Source organism: Scyliorhinus torazame, chromosome 1 (assembly GCF_047496885.1).
Source record: "Scyliorhinus torazame isolate Kashiwa2021f chromosome 1, sScyTor2.1, whole genome shotgun sequence".
In the NCBI taxonomy this organism is placed as follows: domain Eukaryota; kingdom Metazoa; phylum Chordata; class Chondrichthyes; order Carcharhiniformes; family Scyliorhinidae; genus Scyliorhinus; species Scyliorhinus torazame.
This window is the reverse complement of record NC_092707.1, coordinates 275,395,002-275,417,904: the sequence shown is the minus strand read 5'-3', so window position 1 is coordinate 275,417,904 and position 22,903 is coordinate 275,395,002. Positions and strand designations below refer to the sequence as shown.

The 22,903-nt window shown below is 40.0% G+C and overlaps 1 protein-coding gene across 1 annotated transcript; it reads left to right on the top strand.

The window, feature by feature from the left end:
* The first annotated feature begins 1 nt into the window (after position 1).
* mkks (MKKS centrosomal shuttling protein) lies at positions 2–21,019 on the top strand. Its single transcript, XM_072506397.1, has 4 exons — positions 2–997; positions 8,952–9,133; positions 14,328–14,438; positions 20,423–21,019. Exons 1-4 carry the CDS (start codon positions 10–12, stop codon positions 20,861–20,863), a joined length of 1,722 nt encoding a protein of 573 aa, XP_072362498.1. The 5' UTR covers positions 2–9; the 3' UTR covers positions 20,864–21,019.
* Positions 21,020–22,903: the final 1,884 nt, after the last annotated feature.

Sequence of the window (22,903 nt, the reverse complement as noted above, 5' to 3'; positions counted from 1 at the left end):
TCTACCTGAATGATGTCCTACATTATACCTAAAATGGCATCTTTATGCAGCTCTGGACACTTAAATAGTGATGTTCTTTGTCAGGTTCTTTCCACTCTCCGAGGAATTGTGGAGTCCTGTTATGGTCCATTTGGTCGACTAAAACTAATTCATAATTCTGTGGGAGGCTACATTGTTACCACATCACAGTCTTCTGCGCTTTTGGGTAATCTTTCTGTATCCCACCCTGTGATAAAGCTAATAATAGCTTCCGTGTTGAACCATGTATCTCGATTTAGTGATTCTGGACTGTTTACAGCAATCCTCTGCTGTAACTTGGCTGAAAATGCAAAACGACTTAATATTCCATGCAGTCACATTGTCAAAATCCATAAACACCTTCTGAATATTTGCATTGACTACCTAACTTCCGAGGAATGTGCCTGCAGAATACAAATAGATTTTAGTAACAGCAAGACTTTACTTTCACTTGTTCGTACAGTGATAAATAAGCCTACTTGTATGTTGACTACAAAAGAAGCTGACTGCATCAGTTCCTTAGTGTTAAAGGCATTCTTTTATACAATTCCATCTGTGATTGGAAATAACATTTCCTTGGGAAAGATGCTGATTGTTCCCATTGAGGGACAAGGTGCTACAGACTCCTGTGTGCTTTCTGGGATTCTTATAGAAATATTTGCGTCTTATTCAACAACAATTGATATCAAAAAGTTGACATTTGGTTGCATTAAGATTGCTGTTTTCAGTGTCTCCATGTCTGGAGATGTTGTTGACAGTGGGAATGGTACCTGGGAGGTGGCATCAGGTTTTTGCCCAGAAGATGAATCGCTTGCACAACTGCTGAAAGTGGGAAGACAGCTAGTTTGTGACCACGTTCACCTTGTGGTGTGTCAGAAAGTGGTCCATCCAATTCTAAAACAATATCTCCGAGAACAACAAGTGATAGTGGAAGATAGGCTTGGAGTTGCCCTCATGAAGCCTTTGATCCAGTTGACAGGTTAGTAATTTAACCACTAACAATGTACACTTCTACTAGTGCCTCTGATACTAATGTACAATGTGACGTTTGTCTATAGGTTTATTATTTGTGGGTAAAAGTGCAAAATTTTCTTCATGTATAGGTCCATTGTTTGCACTTTTTAACTCCCTAAGATATGATTGCTGGGGGGAGTGATCTATATCTCCAAAATAATGACCTATGCTTTGCATCAGTTATTCATAGTAAAAATGTCTTAGAATCATGAGTATAGTGTCATTAACCGAAATGTGCAACTTATTTAATTACAGTATGTCATCCAAAACCAATTTCATTTGTGAATGTGACTGAATGTTCTTTTGGCCATCAGATTAATTGCCTGCAGGTTAGTTTCCCATTCTACCTTGCAACAATCAATATCTGCACCTAGCTGGCTCATAAGAAATCAAAAGGCACTATTTTATAAGATAAAAGAGTACACTGGCAACTTTTTGTTTCTTTCAGCATCTATTCTATAAAAAAAAATCTCGTGCTTCAACCACTGTGCCACAATGCCACCTGCAGAAGGTGCCAAGTTGATATAAACAAATTGAAAGCTAATCACAATGCCCCCACCCCCCTCCCACACAACCCCTAGCACCCAATGACGAGCTGATAGACTTTGGAGCAAGTCATCCACCTGCAACTCTTTTTGGGAAACTGCAGAATCGAAGCTCTCAATATGAAAAGAAAGAAAAATGAACTATAAATGGTAGTCAAAATATCTGAAAAGAAATAGCAGCTCCCAATCCAAAAAATGCTAATGTTTTATTGGAGCGAGTGTTGCTGCTTTCAGTGGAGATTGCTGAGTTGGATAAATATGGAATAATTAAGAGGATGATACTTTAACTTGAACGGATTTCCATTTATAAATAGCTAAAATATCTTCAAATGAGTCATTTAGAGAACTTTTATGCAATGACTAAGTAGCACAGTGGTAGCACCGTTACTTCACCGCTCCAGGGTCCCAGGTTCGATTTCTGGCTTGGGTCACTGTGGAGTCTGCACGTTCTCCCCGTGTCTGCGTGGGTTTACTCCGGGTGCTCCGGTTTCCTCCCACAGTCCAAAGATGTGCGGGTTAGGTGAATTGGCCAATGATAAATTGCCCTTAATGTCCAAATTGCCCTTGGTGTTGGGTGGAGGTGTTGAGTTTGGGTATGGTGCTCTTTCCAAGAGCCGGTGCAGACTCAAAGGGCCGTATGGCCTCCTTCTGCACTGTAAATTCAATGATAATCTATGATTAATCTAGGACAAAGGTTCAGCACAACATCGTGGGCCGAAGGGCCTGTTCTGTGCTGTATTTTCTATGTTCTATGTCCCAAAGGACGTGTGGTTAGGTGAATTCGATATTCTGAATTCTCCCTCAGTGTACCCGAACAGGTGCCGAAATGTGGAGGCTCGGGGATTTTCACAGTAATTTCATTGCAGTGTTTTTTAAAATAAATTTAGAGTCCCCAATTCATTTTTCCAATTAAGGGGCAATTTAGCGTAGCCAATCCACCTACCCTGCACATCTTTGGTTTGTGGGGGTGAAACCCACGCAAACACAGGGAAAATGTGCAAACTCCACATGGACAGTGACCCAGAGCCGGGATCGAACCTGGGACCTTGGCGCCGTGAGGCAGCAATGTGCATTGCAGTGTTAATGTAAGCCTACTTGTGACAATAAAGAGTATTAAAAAAATTAATATTAGTATGATCAAGATAACAGTTGGAAATAAAATAGGGCTCAACATTGACCTGAAGCTGAAGATCTTAAAAAAATACATTCTTGGTCCCTATCTCGTCTACATGCTCTCCTTTATCTGAAGGTAAGGTCAGGTTCAACAAAACAGCAGCAGCTGACTTCAAATGTATGTCGATGGTCATAAATATCACATGGAGAAATATTGTGTTCCAGAAACCTAACGAAACAAAATCTGTTTGCACAAGCTAAACAAATGGAAAAACTATTCTGAGTGTTGACGTCAGAATGCAACAAACTCATTTAGTGGAAGAATCCATTTCTAATTGAATCCCTAATAATAAAGATGGAATGTTCTTAAACGTTGTTAAGAATGCATTAATGGTATATTGCGGGGGAGGAATGTGTTCCTCCAATAAAATATGAAATAATTGTGGAACTGGAACATGAAATTGAAAATATGTTTGGACTTAAAGTACATTACTGACACAGTCTAGAAATTCCTACGTTCCATCAGGAAATGACAGTGAATACAGAAAGTGAGGTTTTCAATTCCGTATAATAAAAATAAAACATAATTCTGAAAATTATACTCTCACATTCGAATGGTTGAGCAAATTTATTCTCCTGATGGCTCAGCTGGAAAGCCCAGTAAAGTCTCTTGTTCAATCCTGTGGATAAAAGATATTTTTCTAATCTCCACTTTAATTATTTTATGTTTATGAAGTAACCTTTATATAGAACCTTTAACATCCTTTGGCCATGCCAAAGCACCTTAACAACCAATGAATTAGAATTAAAGTCAGCTACTGCTGCCAGGCAAATCCAGCTGCCATTTTGCAATTAAACAGCAGTGAGATATAAGATCTAGGAGCAGGAGTAGGCCACCTGGCCCCTCGAGCCTGCTCCGCCATTCAGTGAGATCATGGCTGATCTTTTGTGGACTCAGCTCCACTTTACGGCCCGAACACCATCACCCTTAATCCCTTTATTCTTCAAAAAACTATCTATATCTTAAAAACATTTAATGAAGGAGCCTCAACCGCTTCACTGGGCAAGGAATTCCATAGATTCACAACCCTTTGGGTGAAGAAGTTCCTCCTAAACTCAGTTCTAAATCTACTTCCCCTTATTTTGAGGCTATGCCCCCTAGTTCTGCTTTCACCCGCCAGTGGAAACAACCTGCCTGCATCGATCCTATCTATTCCCTTCATAATTTTATATGTTTCTATAAGATCACCCCCGCATCCTTCTAAATTCTAACAAGTACAGATATACAACTAGTTAATCTGATTTTGCTGGTTTGGCTGTAGATACCCTTTGGCTTGGTGTTGCAGGATACTTTAGTTTCACCTGAACGGGTAACTGGGACTTTAATGCATTTGCAAAATATTGTGGATGCTGGAAATTTGAAATAAAAATAAAGTGTTGGATAAACACAACTGGTCTAGCAGTCTCTGTAGAGAAACAGGGTTAATGTTTAGAGTCGAACATGACTTTGGATCCGAAGAGAGGTAGAAATGTGATGGATTTTGTATAATTCAAAGGGGTGAGGGGGAGGTAGAAGAGATTAATAGCAAAGATGCCGTGGAACAAAAGGCAAAGGGAGTGATAATTGTAGTAAAGATGCAAAGCATTGGTCTAGAGTAGGTGTTAATGGCAAAATAATGAATAGCTGTCTCTGAAAGCAAAAAGATAAAAACAAGATGCAGACTGGCACTTTGGGGGGGGGGGGGATTAGTCAAAATGGCGGACAGAGTTCATGGTATGAAGTTGTTGAACTCAATGTTGAGTCCGTAAGGCAGTAAAGTCCCTAATTGTAAGATGAGGTGCTGTTGCTCACGCTTGCGTTGAGCATTTTTACTTCCATTTAATGTCTCAGCTGAAAGATTATAGTGCTGCACTTAAATTTGGCTTTCAATAATCTGCAGAAACAGCTCATCACTGTTTAATTTACAACCCCACTAATTTTGAAGACCTTTATTAGGTCATCCCTTAAATTTCTCGTGCACTGTTTGCATTGCTGAGTATTCTTAATGGGCTGACCAGAACTGTGCAGCACACTCCAACTCAACTCAACAAAGTTCTTTGACAACATTTTCATCTTGCAATTTTATTTTATATCTCTATAAAACCTAGGGTTCTATTTTCCATTTGATGGGCCTTTTTACTTTCATTGCCATCCTGATTAACCAATGTCATTCTGCCCCTTTGCTCAATTTAAATGCTTGTCATTTAGGATGTAGGGTGTGATTTTCCAGCACTTCCCGCTGGCAGCATCTTCCAGTCTCACCGAGGGTGACCCCTGTGGCGGTTTCCCTGGGGGGGGGGGGGGGGGGGGAGGGGGGAGGGGGGGGGCACAGGTCCTGTGTAATCTTTTTCCCCTTGCTTTCAAAACAAATTTCTTCACGTTTTTGTGCAGTTCATCTGCCACCTATCTGCCCATCGGTAGTTAATTCAGTAATCTCTGAAGTCTTTCCCAATTTGCATTGATCAAGTTTTGATATTTCCCCAATTCCTAGGTTCTTTTTATTGGTATGTATAAAGGCCCGACACAGACTCTTGTTGACACCTTGCCAGAGAGTGCTTTATACTGTGCATTCCCATCCATTAAAGACTGAGTTGAAATCTATTCCCATAGAGAACCCTAAAAGTTTTAATCAGTATCGACTGGATTCAGACCAATGCCCTAAATATGAAATAACAATGTGCTAACGCATTACCTCATAAAAATCAGCAGATGTAAATAATTCAGTCCACTTATTCTGAGAATTCAGAGTCTGGAGTTGCACTTAAAGTTTATAAAAATTCTAAGATTCTATTGCAACATTAAACTCCTTTCTGTGTAAAGCATCTTGTTATTAATATTTTGTACTAATATACTTGTATGACTTAAATTTCAAATGGAGTGTTTTTATTCAACATTCAAGGCTTTGCTACCTGACTACTTTAGAAACCGCTGACTAAAATTATTGAAACCACAGTATTTCGTGGCAAGTGGGGGAAATGTTTGAAAGTTGTATTTTTAAGTTATTCATGCCATAGTAGCACCATAAAATTTTACTGGGGTAGACCATGAAACAAGCTTCTGTTACTGAATAATTATTTGCAGGCTAATAGAGGGTTGGCAGTTTACTGTACCTTTTTATTTAGAGCCTGTGAAAGTCTGCGCACTGTAATTTACAGATTTTGCATGTGTGAATGAGTTCTTCAGATCTTTCTCACGAGCGTATGCAAATTATGTGGTCTGTGTACTGCTCATTATTTTTGCATCATTTTTGCAAATTGAATTTTTGTGGTTTTGTAATTGACATAGGAAATTATTATTGGTGTAGAGGTTTTAATAACAAAACTTAATATTTCCGCAATTCAGAACTCAATCAACTTGGTTACATTGCTTTTCCACTTCAATAATATGGTCGACAAAGGTTAATTGCACCAAAAAGCCAACAAAATTATATTTTTTAAACTGTTCTAAACATCTATCGGTGATAAAATTTGCTGTTTTTAGTGTGACACCAAGTGTAGATCCCTGCCATCGCTATACTTCTACAACCTTTACGATCAATTCTTTTCAACTTCATTAGTCTGTTTTTTGCAGATACTGTATATTGTCAATGAAAAAACATTTTGGCTGGGAATATTTGACACTTTCACACACTGATAATACTTCCAGAGAGAAACACCATGTTTAGCCTGTCATTCCCATAGTTTCACGATTATTATAGCAACAACTGGTTTGTAATAACACTGGTTTTACTGATCTCAAAAAAGGTAGATGGACTGTTCAGTTCAGCTAAAATTAATAAGATATTGATAGTGTCTGAAATCAGTCAACAGCGCTTCAATACCCGACCTTGATGTGTTGTGGAAGTAGAAGAACACAAAATCGCATCAGTAATTCCAGTTTTTCATTCTTTGCCAGGTTACCTAGCCAAAGCAGTGCATTTGAAGCGGTTCCATTACAGGGAGAGGAAATGAGCAGTTGAGTTAAACAACACTGCCCTTACACAACTCGGTAGCTGGTTCAAAGCCGAGAATTTCAACTCTCCTGTCCAACATAGCAGCATGGACAGCAAGGGGAGGCAAACATATACATCCACAATTTTGCCATCGGGAAAAGGAATGTAGCAAAAATTACATGGAGCTGGCATATGTATGCAAGCATTCTGTGACCCGAATTAAAGAAACACTAAATACCACAGTGCATCAATTGTCCACATAAGCACAAAGATATTGCCTTCTGCAATATGTTAACCATATATGCATTCACGTGACACGGTTTTTTTAATAGATTCCGTTACACAACTAAAGTGGATCTAATAGAGATCAAATTTGAAAATAACTTTCTTCCATTAAAAAAAATTAAAATATGTTGCAAAAACAGTCACTGGCTTCAGTTTTGATGTAGCATTTTGAACAATTGGATAATTAACATATTCTTAAATCAGAGTGTAGCAAAAATAAACAAATGGAGTGTGAGATCAAGGCAACAATAATAACCTGTTGCATTTACAGAGGTGCTCCAAAGCTGTAAAATGTACCAAACTTTCACAGACGTATGATCAAAAATGGCCATTGAGCAGATGAAGGAGATTTAGCAATGCAAACCAAAATTGCCTCAGATCTTCACCTTTGAGGCCGTCATGACAACACCAAATAGCCTTGCAGAGAAATAGAAATCATGTCCCACATCACTGAACCATGCTAAACGATCCAGTGGCCTACACATGTTACATCCTCATAATGGTGCTTGTCTGAGATGACTGGAATTATCTGCCGTCTACATGTGTTAATAACAAGTAAATATAAAGTCGCCATAGTCCCAGATGACATAGGCTACTTTCCCCTTTGAGAGGGGGAGCTTACTGGTGGTGTTTTAACCTGAGAGTCACCACCCCTCAGGCGAGGGGTAAAGTTGAGAAGGTGGCTCAGCCGGTACGGTATTTGAACCCGCGCTGTTGGCCTCACTCTGCATCACAAACCAGCTGTCTGGTCAACTGAGCTAAACCGGCCCCCAACAATAACAAGTAACATATATGTGAAAGCTGACGTTGAGGGAAAATGAGCTGCCACATGCATGAGCAGTGAGGTACAAATGGAGCAGACCATATCATATAATGGTACAATTATTAATAATAATCATTTTTATTGTCACAAGTAGGCTTACATTAACACTGCAATGAAGTTACTGTGAAAATCCCTGAGTCGCCACATTCCGGCGCCTGTTCGGGTACACTGAGGGAGAATTCAGAATGTCCAAATTACCTAACAGCGTGTCTTTCGGGACTTGTGGGAGGAAACCAGAGAAACCCATGCAGACACAGGGAGAACGTGCAGACTCCACACAGACAGTGACCCAAGCCAAGAATCGAACCTGGGACCCTGGAGCTGTGAAGCAACAGTGCTACCCTATGGGCGGTATTTTATGGGATTTTCCAGACCCATTTAAGTCATTGGGCTTTGTACAACTCACCACATTTTATGGTCGTAAAACTCCACCCAATATCTTATTTCATCTTTCTCACCTTCTCACATCCGTTGTGAAGTTCTACAATTTTTATGCAGTGGAATAAAACATTAGAACACTTTTGCCTGGAATTTCTGTGATCCCTGATCTTCCACGGTTGTTTCTCTGGGATTTCCCCCCTCACCAAAATTATGACAATTGAGAGAAATATTGCAGAAATTATGTCCAATTATTTTGACACACTTAATTTTGCCTATTTTGGTTCAGGGTGGATATGAAATAGCATAGATCAAATTTCAAAACTTCAAAAGGTTTTTCCTCCAATATTCTAATTATTTTTATCTTCCATCACTATCCACTGAATAACGACTTAATCTAATAGTGTAAAGAAAGGAAGTTGGCACAGGCATGGCCGGCTGAATGGCCTCAATCTGTGCTGTCGAATTCTACGTTTGGATGCATGGTAACATTATCAATAAGAATTAGATTGATCTTTTTAATGAAGGTTTAGTTTAATGACACACTTGCTCTGACAAATTGCTCACTTATTCTCCAGTTGTTTGACTATCAAAGTTTATCATTGAACATGTGTAATAGCTGAACATGTTCCATTAGTTCATGGTTTGCTTTGTGTTTTATTGATGTACTGCATAATCTGAAATGTTAGTTTGTAACAGATTATTGTTAAATTTCTCCATATTTTACATATTGTTCAGTTTGTGGATTTTTCTACTTTAAAATGTCAACAATTTTGTAACCTTTGGCCATTTTGAATTTACTAGGTGCACAGTCCATTAGTTCATATTATCATCCCATTCCCCCTGACTGCTATGGCAATGTTAAGAACCTGTGTGTTGTGAAGTTTGGTTCTAAGCGATTCCTGCATCTGATCCCAAATGAGAGCAAGCCTGTGTGTAGTTTGGTCCTATGCAATCGAACTGAAGCTGGAGTGAATGAGTTGAAGGTAAGCTAAATGGTCCCCATGCCAGAATTATATTGTTTTCCAAAGAGTTATCCAGACTCGAAACCTAAGCTCACTTTTCACTCCACAGATGCTGTCAGACCTTCTGAGATTGTCCAGTATTTTCTGTTTTTGTTTCAGATTCCAGCATCCGTAGTAATTTACTTTTATCTGTATTGTTTTCCTGGTTGGTGCTTCATCCTCTTGGTCTAATGCAGTGATTTTTCATTACCTACCAGTCAATTGTACAATTTGTAAATGGCAAGTGGATCGGAATCAAAAATTATTTGAAGCTGAAAAAAAATCCAGCTTTGTTGATTTTCTATTTTCTTAATTACGTAAAGAAACAAACTGTTGAGGCTGTGTCCAAAAGTTGGACCGAAGTGGTAGCAATAGATGAAGTAGGATTATAGATGTTATAACCTGCCTGAATACTATTGGCTGGGGACTATTGGCATCCCATAATGTGTTTTTGGGCCAATCAACTAAGTAGATGAACAGAAATTAACTGGGCCGCTCCTAAAAGGAGCACAGCCCAAAAAGAACAAAGAGGAATAGAAACTTAAAAACATTGAAGCAAAATGTGAAAACTGGGGTCATGGGTATCCTATAATGTATTATAGGGCCAATCAACTAATTAGAAGAACTGAAACTAATTAAGGGATAAAATAAAGGGGGCCGCTCCTACAAAGAACAAAAGGAGCACAGCCCAAAAAGAACAAAGAAGAACGGAAACTTAAAAACATTAAATTAAAATGTGAAAACTGGGGTTGTGGGTATCCCATAGGGTGTATGAGCTCTCCCAATGAGGGGGGGCGAGGAAATTATCAGCAGTTTCACCTGCATAAATAGAGCTGGCCAGTGTGGTACCAGCTAGAGGAGTAAAGCAGTGGTGAACATAAGAACTAGGAGCAGGAGTAGGCCATCTGGCCCTTCGAGCCTGCTCCGCCATTCAATGAGATCTTGGCTGATCTTTTGTGGACTCAACTCCACTTACTCGCCCGAACACCATAACCTTTTATTACTTTATTCTTCAAAAAACTATCTATCTTTATCTTGAAAACATTTAATGAAGGAGCCTCAACTGCTTCATTGGGTAGAGAATTCCATAGATTCGCAACCCTTTGGGTGAAGAAGGTCCTCCTAAGCTCAGTCCTAAATCTACTTCCCCTTATTTTGAGGCTATGCCACCAAGTACTACTGCTGCTGTATATATAAAATTGTAACTAATGTTACTTTCTTTTGACCCTACCAACCTGTGCTGGATTCTTCATGGCCCACACAAAAATAGACAAGAGTAGGGAACTTGGAATCATCAGCATTAAAACACTGCCAGTAGAAAATCTTTATTGTATTGTATTGCTGTAAAGCCCTTTGGGATGTTCCGTGGTCATGAAAGGTGATCTATCAATGCAAGCCCTTTTATTACTTCCTGATAGGGCATATAGGCCAAAAGGTTACACTCTTGTGATATTAATTATTTTAAGCAATATAGACACTTACAATGTTCGATTTATGTAGCACTGCTGTATGATCCCCTGGGTTATTGTTCAATCACTATCACCTCATTTAGTTCCATGGGTGAAGGTGGGAACAGGTTTCTGAGTTGGATGATCAGCCATTATTGTAACGCAGGTTTGACAGGCTGAATGGCCTACTCCTCCTATTTTCTATGTTTCTATGCTGCCCTCATCAATAAGTAAAAGAAAATTCAGCACGTTGATGTATCTGTTTCAACTTGTGGATCAATGTTTAATGAAGTTTAATGGTTGAGTTCTTCGGTTAATATTTTTACATATAAAAATGATTTTATGACAAATCCTAAATTGTACATTTGTGTAATATGCTTAAAGATAGATACCTTCTGTTTTTTAAAGTCCTGACTGGTATGTCAAATGTACTGTTCTGAATCACAACTTTGAATGATGTGGATTCGGGGAAAGATTTCACCAAGGTTCATAAAATCATTAATGGAAGAATTCCAGGGCATTGCTGAAACAACGAGTTCAAGCAAGACTGCCAGGTCTACAGTTGTTCCAGTCATTTACTTACTTGTCCCATTAAAAATCATCCAAACATCAAAAGGAAGGGGTTGCTCAGAATCATCGCATTGATTCCCACCTGCTTCAAGCTCTCTTTATCACTTTGACACCTTTGGCTAACCAGACTGAGTAAAGTATGCACTTGAAAGCAGATCACTCTTTGCCACATGGAAGAGTGAGATATTGCATGAGCTATATTAAAGGAACAAGTTTCCTGAATTAATTTATCTAATGACAGATTTCCTCTCTCTTGGGTTGCTATTCTTTTCTACTCTGCACCTACCAGTTTACAATTGATAGCATTGTTACTGAAGGAGATATTTGCCTCGTGGGTGAATCACAAATGAAAATGATAAAAATCCCATTGGAGAACCATAACTTTCATGACTTAATTTGCAGATTGTTAACTATGAATAAAACACAATCTTCCTGGTATATTGAGGAATTTTGAGTTCTAAACTGTATATTTTAGTAAATGTGAGGGGACTGATGTTGACCCTTCGAGAAGGAGCCATTTAGCTTGTGATTCTAAAAAAATCTGAAACATTGGCAAACATTAGAAGGTTATGATTGTATGAAATTTCTCTGAGTGGAAATTAGAAATAGAATTTTTAATTCTTCTATTGGAGATTGCTCAATAGGGTTTCAAGATTCGCAATATGGGTTCTGGAAAACGAGATAATCTCTTGGGTATAGTTCCTTGCCTTTAAGTTAAGCCTCACACAAACCTATCTGGCCCCTTTTAGAGTCTGTGGCATCCTGTGAAATTAAGCTTCTTGGTTTTCAAAAGCCATTTGATAAAGAGTCCTAACAAATGTAAGGATTTGTGGTATTAGTGGATGAAAAACTAGTTCGACAACAGGAAACTCAGGGTAATTATAAACGTGTATTATTTGAGCTGGGAGATGTCTAGTGGACAATGCCACAGACCCAGTCATTAGATCTCTACTTTTCACCGAGTACAAATGAGCTAGATTAGAGGATTAGAAGCAGAATTTCTAAATTTGCTGATGGCACAGAAAAGTGTGGAATGCAGAATGCTTAGCAGAGTCAGATATTTAAAGGGATCCAGAAGCACTCATTACATGGGCTAATAATAAGCAAATGGAGTTTAACATTCATTATCGCAAAGACCTGGGGTTTTGGCAGAAGAAATAACCTCTTGTTACAAATGGCTGGTAATAACTTTCATGATGTTGGACGAGTAAAAGAAGTTGAAATTCCTTGCAGACTGTTAATTTAAAAAGTATCTGCAACATGAACATTAGACCATATTACAAAAATCAGACGATTTCAAGAAAGTAACAAAGACAATGCTTAGATCAGTGTCGGTCACCAGATCTCCAAAGAAGCGTTGATCCATTAGAAAGACACAATGATATTTTGGATGATTGAACTATAAAGATAAGATAAGAGAACAAACATGATTCATTTTCAGACTAAGGAAGGAGGTACTTGTTTTTAAAGGAGAGCAGATGAAGTGAGGCTAATAGTTTTGTTTAATTCAACCAAGTTTGTAGGATAAGAGAATGGCTTTCACATTATGAAGCTTTTTCCAAACTGGAATTTGAAAAATGAAAAATGAAATGAAAACCGCTTATTGTCACAAGTAGGCTTCAAATGAAATTACTGTGAAAAGCCCCTAGTCGCCACATTCCGGCGCCTGTTCGGGAAGGCTGGTACAGGAATTGAACCATGCTGCTGGCCTGCCTTGGTCTGCTTTCAAAGCCAGCGATTTAGCCCTGTGCTAAACCAGCCCCTGAAAAATTTACCAGGACCCAGCCAGGAGTCAAACCTGGAATCTTCTGATCCGTTGTTAGGCGTGTTATCCATTGCGCCACAGGCCCACTTGAGAAAATATTTTCCTCAATGTAGCATTGTTTTTAAAAAATAAATTTAGAGTATCCAATTAATTTTTTCGAATTAACGGGCAATTTAGCGTGGCCAATCCACCTACCATGCACATCTTTTGTGCTCTGGGGGCAAAACCCACGCAAACATTAGGAGAATGTGCAAACTCCACACGGACAGCAACCCAGAGCCGGGATCGAACCTGGGACCTCGGCGCCGTGAGGCAACCTTGCTAACCACTTGCGCCACCGTGCTGCCCAATGTAGCATTGTTAAAGTGTGGAATAAACTACCATCTAATTCAGGGAACACTGGTTGAGAGTTCATTCTCAAGGTAGCTTGAAAGTTTCAGGGGGATTTAATATACAGAATCTTGAATACTTTGTTTTTTACAATTTCTTTTAACAGTTCACTCATTAACACATTTCTCTCCGAAGTATTCTAGTTCATTTTCTCTGTGTCGTACACATAAAAATTAAATTGCTTTGCTTCACTACAAGGAAAATGTGCATTTTTGTTCCTTTATGAAATGCACGCGTGAAGGATGAGACAGTTGTGACTGCCCTCCAAAGCTGCCTTGTAAAACTTTGGGAAGATTATTTGTTTGTAAGATATCTAATCTGTTATGTTTATACACTAAATACATTTATGTCCAAAATTTTGTGGCAAATCTAAAATGTTCTAATTACAACAATATTTCCCAGAATGCAATGCACAAAAAGAAACCAGTTGCCACCTTTTGGTGATAAAATACGCTTTAAAAGTACTGCAGCTCAAGTTAAGAATATTTGGCAGGAAATTCTGATCCTCTTTGTTTTCTCTGCATCTAACTATTTGAAAATCAGGAAGCTTCATTCATTGGGATTCCATAGAACTGAAAAGGGGTGACATAACTAATATAGTGTACGTTACAACAAAACAACAGTTTAAGAGGAATTAATCAAGCGTTTGAAATTAGAATTATTATTTAAAATACAAGTATAGATTTAAACTGGCGTTAGAGTGAGGGTTTTAGGATTATAAAGTCATCAATAAACGACAAATGGAGCAGCTTGCAGCACTCCGTTCAAAATGTCCTCTTGTTCCACAGAAATATTTCTATTCAAAGTCTGGGTACTTTATTTTTTCATGCATTTATAGTTTGCATGGCAAATCATGTTTGAATTGTTAATTACACGTGTAATTTAAATTATCTATTCCTCCAAACATACACATCTGAATGAGATGACAGTGGTAGCTATGTCAGAATTTTCCACATAAATATGTTTGCATTCTTTGCTAATTTTATCTCCCTGTATGTTGCAGCTTGTCTGTCAATCTGCAGAATGTGTGATGCGACTTGTTATCAAAGAACCTTTGGCTGTACTAGGAGGAGGTTGTACTGAAACCCATCTCGCTACTTATGTTGGACATCAGGTTTGTTCTTTATTTACATAGAAACTTACAAAATAGGAGCAGGAGCAGGCCATTCAGCCCAGCAAACCTGCTTTGCCAAATAATGTGATCGTGGCTGATCCTCTATCTCAGCACCATACTCCAGTGCTCTCCCCATACCCCTTGACACCTTAGTGTCTAGGAATATATTTATTTCTTAAATATATTCAGTGACTTGGTCTCCACAGCTTTATCTGGTAGAGAATTCCACAGGTTCACCACCCTCAGAGTGAAGACATTTCTCCTACCTCAGATTTAAACGGTCTATCCCATATAGTGAGACTGTGTGTAACCCCTTGTTTTAGACCCCCCAACCAGAGGAAACATCGTCCCTGCATCCAGTCTATCCACCCTGTCAGAGATTTCAACCTAATTTCTCCTTATACGTCAATCTTGCCATCCCAGGAATCATCTGGTAAATCCTTGCTGCACTCCCTCTATGGCAAGATACATTTTCTTAGATATTTTCTTAAAACTGCACAAAGTACTCCAGGTGTGGCCTCATCAAGGCTCTATACACCTGCAGTAAGACATCCTTGCGCCTGTACTCAAATTCTCTTGCAATGAAGGCTAACATACCATTTGCCTTCCAACTGTTTGCTTCACCTGCATGCTTGCTTTCAATGGCGGCACGGTGACACAATGGTTAGCAGTGCTGTCTCACAGCGTCAGGTACCTGGGTTCAAATCTAACATGAGTGACTGCGCAGGTATCTGTGTGGGTTCCCTCCAGGTTCTCAAGTTTCCTCCCACAGTCCAAAGATGTGCAGGTTAGGTGGATTGGTCAAGCTAAATTGTCCCTTAGTGTCCAAAGATGTGCAGGTTAGTTGGGGTTGTGAGGATAGGGTGGGGGAGTTGTCCTGGTTGGGGTGCTTTTTTGGAGGAACGGTGCAGGCTCGATGCGATGAATGGCCTCCTTCTGCACTGTAGGAATTCTATGATGGTGTCCAAAGGCATCTAGGTCCATTTGTACGTCACCATTTTCCAATCTACGAGGAGGCGGTGGCGTAGTGATATTGTCTGGACTAGTAAGCCAGAGACCCAGAGTAATGCTCCAGGGACCCAGGTTCAAATCCTGCCACTGCAGATGGTGAAATTTGAATTCAATAAAAATCTGGAATTAAAAGTCTACCGATGACCATGAAACCATTGTCGATTGTCGTAAAAAACATCTGGTTCACTAATGTCCTTTAGGGAAGGAAATCTGCCTACACATGACTCCAGACCCACAGGACTGGCCGGCCCCTCAAGAGCAATTAGGGATGGGCAATAAATGTTGGCACAGCCTGCGATGCCCACATCCCATGAACGAGTAAAATAAAATATCACCATTTAAATAATACTCTGTCATTCCGTTTTCCATACGAAGTGGATAATGTCACACTTATGCACATTATACTGCATTTGCCATGCATCTTCCCACTCACTCAGCTTTAAGCCTCTTTGCTTTCTCCTTAACACTCATAATTCCACCTTGCTTTGTGTTGCCTGCAAACTTCAAAATATCACATTTGATTCTCTCATCCAAATTGTTGATATATATATTGTGAGTAACTGGGACCCAAACACTGATCTCTGTGGTATTGGCACCAGTATATCACCCCAATCCCATACGCTTTAATTTTGCACATTAACTTCTTAAGTAGGTCTTTATCAAAACTTTCTGAAAATCCAAATACACCACATCCACTATTACCTATCCTTATCTATTCTACTAATTAACATAGGTTTGCCAGACCTTCAAAAATAACTTTTTCTGTTAATGCTGATCCATAGACTTTTTATTATAACTTTAAGAATTTGCATTAAATGCTGTAAGAAATAGTTTTTGTCCCCTCTCTCATGACACAAAATTACATACTTAATGGCTGGGGAAAGAAACATTGATAAAGATTGCATTGGCACAGTGGAGAGCACTGTTACCTCACAGTGCCAGGGATCCGGGTTCAATTGTGGCCTTGGGTGACCATCTGTGTAGAGTTTGTACGTTGTCCCCATGTCTGAGTGGATTTCCTTCGGGAGCTGTGGCTTCCTCACACAGTCCAAAGATGTGCAGATTAGGTGGATTGGCCATGCTAAATTGCTCCTTCGTGTCTAAAAGATTAGGTGTGGTTATTGGGATACTGTGATAGGGTAGGGGCATGAGCCTAGGTAGAGTGCTCTTTCAGAGGGTCGGTGCAGACACAATGGGCTAAATGGCCTCCTTCTATGCTATAGTGATTCTGTATCCATTCACTGTGCCCATAAATTCCTGGGTCAACATTTGGAATGGAATCTGTTTATATACATTTGTAATTATACTGTCCCATCAGTTGTGGCACTGTCGCACCTTGATTTTTCCAGCTCTCAGCTCTCCAACCAGCCCTGTGGAAATATTCCTGTCCCACCTGGAAGGTGCTCAGTGGCACAGTTATTGTAAATGTTGTTGGTTGTTGTTCAGCTAAAAATAACAACATGAAATCAAAGTCTAATTAAAAAATGTTCGAACAGCATGTATTTCTTTCATATATGAACTGAAATATGCTTGTCTGCATTCCTCTTTGCTTCACCTGAAAACTACATTTGGTGTTAACTTCCCATCTGCCAACACCATGGGAAATTGACTAGATTATCGACAATATAATAAGAAAAGATCTCCAGATCCAAAGGCACGAGGGAGTGCCAAAAACGCAAAATCTTTTTTTTTGAGGTTTTAAAATATTTTTTTATTCTCCTTGTTCACATTTTCTCCCAAATCTACACCCACCAACAATAAACAATAATCAGTAACAAATATGTCAATCCCCATATCAATAACAACGATCCCATCCTCCCACCAAACCCCAAACATTAGCCCGCATGTTCACATAAACAAATGACAAAAAGGAATCAGGAATCACCCATGGTCACCATTAACACACACCGCCCCCCCTCCCTCCAACCCTCCCACCCACCCCCTCAACTAATGTTCCACGTTATCCAGTTCTTGAACGTGCATGATGAATAATGCCCATGAATTGTAGAACCCCTCCATCCTTCCCCTCAGTTCAAACTTAACCTTCTCAAGAGTCAAGAATTCCAACAGGTCCTCCTGCCACGCCAGGGCACAGGGTGGAGAGGTTGCTCTCTAACCCATCAGGATCCGCCTTCGGGTGATCAATGAGGCGAAAGCTACAACATCTGCCTCCGCTCCCGTTTCCAGCCCTGGCTGGTCCGACACCCCGAATATGGCCTCCCGGGGGCCTGGGTCCAGTTTCAAGTGCACCACTTTAGAAAGTACCCTAAAAACCTCCTTCCACTAATCCTCGAGCTTTGGACAGGACCAAAACATATGAACATGATTGGCAGGGGCCCCCCCGCAACATTCACACACATCTTCTACTCCTTCAAAGAATCGGCTCATCCTCGCCCTCGTGAGGTGTGCTCTGTATACCACCTTCAGCTGTATCAACCCCAACCTCGCACACGAGGTGGAGGCATTTACTCTCCAGAGCACCTCACACCAGAACCCCTCCTCTATATCCTCTCCCAACTCTTCCTCCCACTTTGCTTTGATCCCTTCCAGTGGTGCCTTCTCCTCTTCCAAAATAGTCCCGTAAACCACTGACACTACCCCCTTCTCCAGTCCCCCTGTCGTCAGCACCTCCTCCAGCAATGTGGAGGCCGGCTCCACCGGGAAGCTCTATATCTCCTTTCTGGCAAAATCTCGAACCTGCATGTATCTAAACATTTCCCCCTGCTCCAGCCCATACTTCGCTTCCAGCTCCTTCAGTCCTGCAAACCGACCCCTAAGAAACAAATCTTTTAGTGTCTTAATCCCCTTCTCCTCCCATTTCCGAAAATTTCCATCCCACCTCCCTGGCTTAAATCTGCAAAAACGCAAAATTACAGGACAATCAAGCATCACCTAATATTTCATGATAGCCTAATAATGACTCTCACAAGATCGTGGTATTTGGCACCCGGGCCACTCCTATTGAACAGTAACCCGTCCTGTGTCCCTTTCCTCCATTCCTTTTCACCATCCCTTCATCGCTCCTTCTAATCCTATTCTACCTTTTGCCATGTACTTCCCTTTTCCCTTCTCACATCAGTTTAGTACAGTTTTAAATTTACATAGAACATACAGTGCAGAAGGTGGACATTCGGCCCATCAAGTCTGCACCGACCCACTTAAGCCCTCACTTCCACCTTATCCCCGTAACCCAATAACCCCTCCTAACCCTTTTGGACACTAAGGGCAATTTATCATGGCCAATCCACCGAACCTGCACGTCTTTGGACTGTGGGAGGAAACCGGAGTACCCGGAGGAAACCCACACAGACACGGGGAGAATGTGCAGACTCCACACAGACAGTGACCCAGCGGGGAATCTAACCTGGGACCCTGGCGCTGTGAAGCCATAGTGCTATCCACTTGTGCTACCGTGCTGGCCTCCATCCATCACCTCCATCCAACCTTTTCTATTCCATTCCTTCCCTCAGTTGCAGCTTCCTCCTCTTTGCTCCTACTCTCCATGCTGTTTCATTCCTTTATCCCAAATGTTTCTCTCTCCCATCCATTCCCCTCACTAACTATTCTCCCCCATTCCACCTCACACTTTTTTCTTCCTTTCCTGTCATAGTCCCAGCTTTCTTCTCCTTCTTCAGGGGACGTTATTCAAAGAGGGTGTTGGCAACCATAGACTTCCATTGGATTGGTCCCTCATTATGCTTGGCAAGGTACTGCAGTGTTTTGCCATTGCTTTCTGCAGTAGGCTGACCAGAAAATTCACTTACTGACAGCCATCAGGGATATTGGAACGATTTACAGGCTGGCAATCAAACCTGTTTAGAAACATAGAAAATAGGAGCAAGAGTAGCCCACTCATCCCTCCGAGCCTGCTCCGCCATTCATAATGATCATGACTGATTGGGCAACTTAATAATCTGTTCCTGTTTTCCCCCCGTACCCTTTGACCCCTTTAGCCCCTTTATCGCTTTGGCCACATGAACATACCTTCTGTGGCTATCAAGTCCTGAAATGGGGCTTAATCCCAGAGCTTCTGACCCAGATGTAGGGATGTTACCACTGCACTGCAGGCTCTCGCCTAGCATTTTAATACTCCCTCTGATCTTGATATGAAAATATAAAATTGGCTCGGGCTCTACATGAGGGAACAGTCGTGCGTATGCATGTGTTTGTGGATTTAATATATATATTAAGTAATGGAAAAATAGCTTGGCTAACAATTTTAATACTTTAATGTGGCTATCATTGTACATCAACTGCGTGGAGCAGTCTGGTCTTCCGTATGTTCCATGACACCTACCACCAAGGGAAAAATAAAGGAAAACAAGAACAAAAAGAGACATGAACTCAGTTCAAAAATAACAAAGGGAGAGAAATTACAAAGAAAATAATTTGATCTGATGATTCAGACGACACATCATTCAAACTTGCCTCCAGGGTTGTACATCATCTGAACCCTTTCATTAGATTTCCTCACAATTATTTTACCCGATCCATCTCTGTACAATTACAGATCATAAAAAGTGTGAACTAGAATTGCTCAAAACCATATTTACAGGTTGAAGCTAAATTCTATTAATTTGAGCTATTTATCGCACAAATATTACTGCATAATTAATTCAGACAAAACTGGGACAGATTGAGTTGTATTTTGCCTTGTTTTATGATAAATTTTGAAAAGCATAGTATAAAGCAATATGACAGAAGTAGTGTAACACCTTCACCTAGATTTTCATAAGCTGAACATTTAGAGACTTGCTTTCTGCACTGTTGTGGTAGATGGTTTAGTCCCAGACATGTTGTAAGTGTATGCAAGAACAAGTAATATGCATGAGAGTATGGCAAAATCAAGTCAATTTTCAGTAGTTAAGAAATTGCATTTTTGAAGATGTTGGTGAGTTTTGCAACTATTGTGAATCACAAGGGTGGTTATTAGAATATTGTGGAACACTTTCTAAGCTAAACTCTTTTCACAGAGCCAGTGTGTGACTGACGATAAGTTAGCAGACCTGGGCTGCTCTCGAATTGAACACAGAATTGTTGCTGACAGTTTCTGCCGCTCACTGGAAAGCACTGCCTCTTCACTGGAACATGATGGTGGGGAGAACTTTGTTGACACTAAGTATGGCCATCGTTGGTCAGTTCTGCCCAATACTCCTCTGCACACTGACTGGTCAGAGGCATTTTCTGGATGCGCTTGTGGTTTGTACAAAGCACAACAGAATCTGAACTGGACTGTTCTAGGTGATAGGACAGCAAATAGGAGCCTTGAAATGTACCTCAAGAAACCTAGTAAATGTTTCCCAGATCGATTAGCATTGGACTCCTACTCTGTGAAACTTAATGCATTGCAAGTAGCAGTAGAAACCGCAAATTTAGTAGTTGATTTACAATATGTTATCCAGGACCAGAATTAAACTCATGGAGGCCTGAAATTCCATACCATTGCAACACAAGACCTATAAGTATCATTTCCATCCTAGTGTTACAGCAATATTTAGCATTGCTTGTCATGATGCTTAGAATGGTGTTCTGAAAAAGTTTTAGGTAAATATTAGTTTGAGCTAAAATCATCTACGTGTCTTTTGTGAGATTATTTTATGCAATAATATTTTCTCAGACAGTTGGATTGCAAAATTCAGAACTTGGGTGACATGGTTGTGCTGTGCGTTAATGTATTAATTCTCCATGTTAAAGTACTAACTTGCATCATCACATAGTGGGAGGATATTTGTCTGATTCCTTCTCCAGTGAACTATAGAGGGCCCAGGTGTAATGCTTTCTTGCAGGAAGATGAAATATTACATGCAATGCTGTGAAACTCACATTATCTGACAGCTGATCAAAGAGGCAGTGGTCAGCCTTCATCCCACCTTTGGATTTCAGAATCTACAGAGATAAAAATGATAATATTTTCCCATTCGTTTGAGGGCAAATATAACTCCACCCCAAAAACAATATAGCTGAGCTCAATATGCTACATCATTTGGTGATGTGAGATGTTTCCCAATATTAATTTTACCCAAACAGATTATTGCGTGTTTTAAAAACACACTTCCACTGTATAGAAATTTGTTGCTTTCGGAAATGTGTGTTGTTTTCAACATGTAACTATTCTCAGTCAGTCGTTGACGTTGCTGGACTGCTCATGTCAACTTCCACTGATGACTCAACTTAGATTTACAAAGATTTTAATTTAAGGTATCTCAGCAGTCACACTTTTTATTTAAAACCCCCTTTATCCAACATTGAAAATAAAATCTTTGTTTACTACGAAGAAAAGGTAGAAGAGGGCAAATATTCTGAACTAGATTGCTGATGGATAGGACATTGTTAATAAGAGGGTGAGAATTAGTGTGGAAGTGGGTGTAGACGTTTGGCTAAGTTGTGGTTTGTGTCAGGTAGGAACTTAGAAGGTTGGTGAAGAGAGCATTGAATACAGAAGACTTGAGGTGAAGAGGGCTGAGTTGAGATTTTCAGCAGCGGGAGTAGTAAGATAGAGTAAGAAATGGAAATGGGCAGTTATTTGAAGTTCAAACAGAAAGCTGAGATTGGACCATTAGGATTCGTCTGAGTGAGCAGCTGAAGAAGGAAAGGGAAGGATCCGAAGAATAAGGAACAGAGACTTTTTGCAAGAACCGAACAGGTGTAACATCCCTTCTGGCAATGTTAAGTTGATGTCTTGACTATATTGGAGAAAATTGTAGTCATCTGTCACTTGATGTTGAACAACCATATCGATCTGTCGTGTATATTTTTTTAAAATAAATTTAGAGTACCCAATTAATTTTTTCCAATTAAGGGGCAATTTAGTGTGGCCAACCCACCTAGCCTGCACATCTTTGGGTTGTGGGGGCAAAATCCACGCAAATAGAGGGAGAATGTGCAAACTCCACACGAACAGTGATCCAGAGCCGGGATCGAACCTGGGACCTCGGCGCTGTGAGGCAGCAACGCTAACCACTGCGCCACCATGCTGCCCTCTGGCGTGTATATTTAAAAGTAATACACTGGTGATCATCAACTCAAATTCCTTGGAATATTTGGATGAGATATAGTCCACTAATCTTGAACACGGATATATGAACAGTGTATTGAAAAACCTGACTTAGCTGCCAATCAGCAACTTTATTTGAGGTTTTCATTAAGTTTACAAATTTAGACATGTGATGGGCCATTTTTAGCAACCCACGCTAATATTTCATGAATGTAAAATCACCTGGTTGAAACTTGATGACTGAGACCTGATTATAAGCAGAGATATCTGTTCATTGGTTGATAGTGTTGCAATAAAAATTAGGTAATAGTTCAGCAATTGGTAGTTATTGTCTTTTGTGCCTTTGCCAGAAATATGTGAATATCTTCATATCTCCAGATCTAATTTCTGTAAAAATAATGAACAGTCCTCAAAAAGAGAGCATGTTCTGAGATCCCCTATAAGCATAAGATGACTCAGA